The sequence below is a fragment of the Bison bison genome, unplaced genomic scaffold, assembly GCF_000754665.1.
Source record: "Bison bison bison isolate TAMUID 2011002044 unplaced genomic scaffold, Bison_UMD1.0 scf7180017864516, whole genome shotgun sequence".
Taxonomy (NCBI): domain Eukaryota; kingdom Metazoa; phylum Chordata; class Mammalia; order Artiodactyla; family Bovidae; genus Bison; species Bison bison.
Window position 1 is genome coordinate 129,106 of NW_011495069.1, and position 4,448 is coordinate 133,553.

The 4,448-nt window shown below is 61.2% G+C and overlaps 1 protein-coding gene across 1 annotated transcript in view; it reads left to right on the plus strand.

The window, feature by feature from the left end:
* Positions 1–4,285, plus strand: part of PADI1 (peptidyl arginine deiminase, type I) — a 44,503-nt gene extending 40,218 nt beyond the window's left edge. The window contains exons 14-16 of the mRNA XM_010829928.1: positions 638–717; positions 1,365–1,490; positions 4,052–4,285. Of these exons, the coding sequence (XP_010828230.1) occupies positions 638–717; positions 1,365–1,490; positions 4,052–4,285 (440 nt within the window). The remainder of the gene's footprint in view (positions 1–637; positions 718–1,364; positions 1,491–4,051) is intronic.
* Positions 4,286–4,448: the final 163 nt, after the last annotated feature.

A 4,448-nucleotide genomic window follows, 5' to 3' on the forward strand; every position in this document is an offset into this window, starting at 1 on the left:
AACGTTGGCTCAACAAATGAAAAACCCTTCACCAACACAATTTCTAATTAGCCCATTATACTTATACTAATAGTTTTCTAACTTTTCTAAGGAACCTGTTTTTAGAAGGTTTAAAGCATCTCGTGCCTCTCACAGTTGGGAGGCTGTGAGTGATCACATGTGGCTGGACGAGCCTGTCAGGCAGGCTAGAGAAACTTCAGAGGAGTTTGTAGGTTAAAACACTCTTGTCACACCCAAGAGTTTTTATTGACTGGAGCTCTAGGTTAACTCCTTCTCCGAAAGAGGTGGTGGGGGACAGCCCCCCGTAAAGTCAGAAGTGTAGGTGAGCACAAAGTAGTAAAGTAGGCAGGCTCTGGTAATGGGGGTAGATGCTCGAGGAGTTCCAGGGGGACACCTGAGGCTCGATCCCGCCTTTGCGTATGTCGAGCCTCCTTCCTCATGACCTTTGTCACGGGCGGAGTACCTCACTCTGGCCCCCAACATAGCCCCATCAGGGTTTCCAATTCCTGGTTTTCTCTGTTCTAGCTTCAGACCCTGGGGCTGGAGTGGAAGCTTGTGGCCCAGGTTGCTTAGCCCAGGCCCCAGGCAGCCCGAGGCAGTGCTCGCTGAGCCGGCTACAGTCTTGTTTCTCTTGCAGGCTTAGAGCACCAGGTGAAGAGAAGCATTAACGAGATGCTGGCCGACAGGCGTCTCAGGAACGACAACCTCTATGCACAGGTGAGGGGAGTGGAAAGGGGAGACTCTCCTGGGGCCTGCTGAGGCCTGTGGGCAGGGCAGGGCCTCTCTCTTGGGAACCCATAGTCTGATGGAACAGACACGGTCGTGCTAGTGTGACGGGGGAGATCTTGGTCCATTCTGGGGAAACGATGGGCTTCTATGGAGTAATGTTGACTCCCCCGAGAAGTGTTGTGAGATGGGAGAGGTGGGGGTCTGCAGGGGTGAGGGGTGGGAAGGTGGGGGTCCGGGAGACTTAGTGAGGAGATGGGGTGGGAGGAGGCCCCAGGAGTGGGGGGCCCATGCCTGAGTGTGCCCGGGGCAGGCCTGGCAGAGTCCACGCAGTCAGTGGGAAGAGGCCCACTTCTCCCCTGCCCGCTGAGCCGGGCGAGAGCGTGAGCCTGGCTGTGGCCGGGGGGATGGCAGCAGGCACTCAAAGAACCAGAAAGCACCGGGGTGCAAACCCCAGGCCCACTCCTTCCTCGCTCTGTGCCCTTGGGCAGGTCTCTCGAGCCTCAGGGTCCCATCCGGGGTAGCAGTGGCAGAAAGCTGTCGTGAGGCTCACACCAGCTGAAGGGTGCAGGGGGCCCTCAGCTGACGCTGCCCCTTCCCGGCTCCCTGGGCTCTGGGGCCTCTCCCCTCACCCCCAGAGGTGCATCGACTGGAACCGGGAGGTGCTGAAGCGGGAGCTGGGCCTCACCGAGCATGACATCGTGGACATCCCGCAGCTGTTCTCCCTGAAGGACGCCTATGCAGAAGCCTTCTTCCCCGACATGGTGAGGGTGCCAAGGGAGGTGGGGTTCCTTCTGCCCTGGGGGTCCTGGTGCGCGGCCAGTCGGGGGTCCGGGGGAGAAGCCCTCCCTGTCCGAGGGCCTCTGCAGGGCTCACCTTTGGGGGCAGATAGAGAGCATCTTCATCACTAGTTCCCACCGGAGTGACTTTGCCTGCCTGGGGGCACTCTGCCCATGAGGAGGATGCCACGGCATCTGGTGGGTGGAGGCCATGGACAGGCAGACACCCTGCGGTGCCCAGGGCGGCCCCAGGATGGAGCGCTTTTCCCCTGAAAATGGAGAGCGGGAGCCTGCTTTGGGTCCAGTGCTCCAAGCTTTTGCTCGGGTGCCTTGGATGCCTGTCCTGCTCCCCAGGGGCACCCTGGCTGTCAGTAACACGGGCAGCTGAGCAGCAGATGAGCCACTGGGATCTCACGGCTGGGGCCCCTGCTGCCCAGAGTGCCCCTCAACCCCCTGGGAAAGGATGTGGAGGCACTGGCAACAGCGAGTAGGGGCTCCCAGGACGGGAGACCCTCCCCCTTCAGCCTGGGGCCTCTAGCTCGAATCCCTGTCGCTGGACAAGCCAAGGACGGGGTGTGAATCGTGAGGTCCTGATTGGATTCAGGCAGGACCGCGTTCACTCCTCACCCCTCGCTGTGGGCTCCCTGTAGAGCCTCTGGAGACAGGCCTTCACACCCTCGGTTCTGCTGATATTCGGAGCTGCAGATTCTGTCTGCTGGGGGTGGGGGACGTCCTGTGAATTGTAGGATGGTTGAAAAGCACCCCGAAAGGTAACGTCGGCCCGGCTGAGAACCGCTGCTCTGAGGCGGTGCTGTCAGAACCTTCTCGGACGACGGAAGACTTCTATGCCAGTATGACGTGGAAGCCGCCACACGTAGCTTCTGAGCGCTTCAAATGTGGCCAGTGCGACTGAAGAGCAGATTTCCTCTCAGTCAGCACCACTGTGGCTAACGCCACTGCACCAGGCGTCATAGCCCCAGAGGTCGGCCTGGCTCCGACTCTGCTGAGGCTGGAGGGGGGGCCCACGGCCCTGGTCGCCCTCCCTGGGTTGCAGCCTTGTCCACACCTGCTGGGAGCCCCCTCTCCGAAACGCCGCCCTTTATGGGAATCTCCCGGCTGCAGGGCAGACCCAGCTAGAGGACCCCGGTGTGTCCACACCGGAGGACTCTCAGGGAATGCTCGGTTAACCCCCGTTTGTCAGACGCAGAGAGAGCCTGTTGGAGCACAGAGGTCATTGCCTGGGGTCTCCAGGGAGCAGATGGATCGGCCTGCTGTCCCCCGAGTCCCCGGGGTGCAGGGCCGGACTGGCCGCATCCCTGAATGCCAGCCTCGGGTCTTCCCCCTGCACTGACCCCTCTGCATGCCCCCCTTCCATCCCTGACGTTCCGGCCCGTTAGCGGGCAGCAAGGCAGCGCAGGGCAAGGCCATGGGACTGACGCCGCGGACCTCCCAGCTCCACATTGGTCCCGGCAGCGGATGGCCCTGCAGGGCAGGCTGGAGGGAGTGGGGTCAGGGCTGAGGCACGCGTCAGACTGCCCACCCGACCCTGAGATGACCCAGCGAGCCCGTGTCCCTCTGAACACCACGGACAGCTCCTCGGGCCGGCCGCTGGGGCCAGACGCTACCTCTGAGAAGCCTCCACTGCCTGCAACGGGCAGACTTCCCTTCCCATCGTTAGGGCCCCCTCCAGGGGCCTCCAGGGAGACAAACACAGCTGCCGCCTTGCTGGGGCTTGCCCCCACCTCTCAGCGCCGCAGCGGCCGCAGCGCTGTGCTGTGGCAGAGGGAAGGGAGTGCGGCGTCGGCATGAGTCAGACCTGAGTCACAATTCAGTCTCCCCGTCCTCTGGTTGTGTGCCCTTATTATGCTATTTAACCTGCCCAAGGCATGGCCTCGCAGCGAGGCTGTGAGGTTTACTGATACTACCTGGCACCTGGAGCATGCTCAGGAAACGGTAGCCATGATTAATGGTGGGTGGGAGGAACGGCCAAGCACGATGTGTTCTGCACAGACGCTCCACACCTGTGACCTGTGCACCTGTAGACGAGCACTTCTGCTCGACAAGTTTTCTGGCAGATGATGGTAAAGTCTTGTTCTAACAGAACTGTTATCTAATCTTCTGATACAAGGAAAGTGTTGGACGAAGGGTGACTTTTACTGGTGTGATGTTACCACGTATGTTACTGGCAGCCCTGCCTGTTATTATCGTTACTTTTTAATTTTTGGCCAGGCCGCGTGGCATGTGGGATCTTAGTTCCCTGACCAGGGATCAAACCCACGCCTCTTACACTGACAGGGCAGAATCTTAATCACGGGGCTGCCAGGGAAATCCCAAGCCCTGCCTGTTATCAACCCTCTCTTCCAACTATGCATCTGTATCTTTGCTGCTTCCAGAGGCCCTAGTTCTGAGGGCCACCCTTGGTGCCCAGGGATGAGAGAGGAGAGGAGCAGGCCCTGGGGGTGGGTCTGCCCAAACCTGGACCAAGAAGGGGCCCAGGTGGAGCGCAGCCCCGGCAGCGAGGCCTCTTTCTCGCCCCCTCCCCGCAGGTGAACATGGTGGTCTTAGGCCGGCACCTGGGCATCCCCAAGCCCTTTGGGCCCCTCATCCACGGCCGCTGCTGCCTGGAGGAGGAGGTGCGGTCCCTGCTGGAGCCGCTGGGCCTCCACTGCACCTTCATCGACGACTACTTAGCCTACCACAAGCTGCTCGGGGAGATCCACTGTGGCAGCAACGTGCGCCGGAAGCCCTTCCCCTTCAAGTGGTGGCACATGGTGCCCTGAGCCAGCCCGCCCGGTGTCCTCCCGACCCCCCGCCAGGGAAGCCAGCCAGCGTGAAGAGCCTCCACCTGGCCGCCATCCTCGGGGGGCCGTGTGCGCCCCCCCACAAGCACCCCCAAGCGTGCTGGTCGCCACAGGTACCAGGATACAGGGAGGGTCACCGCAC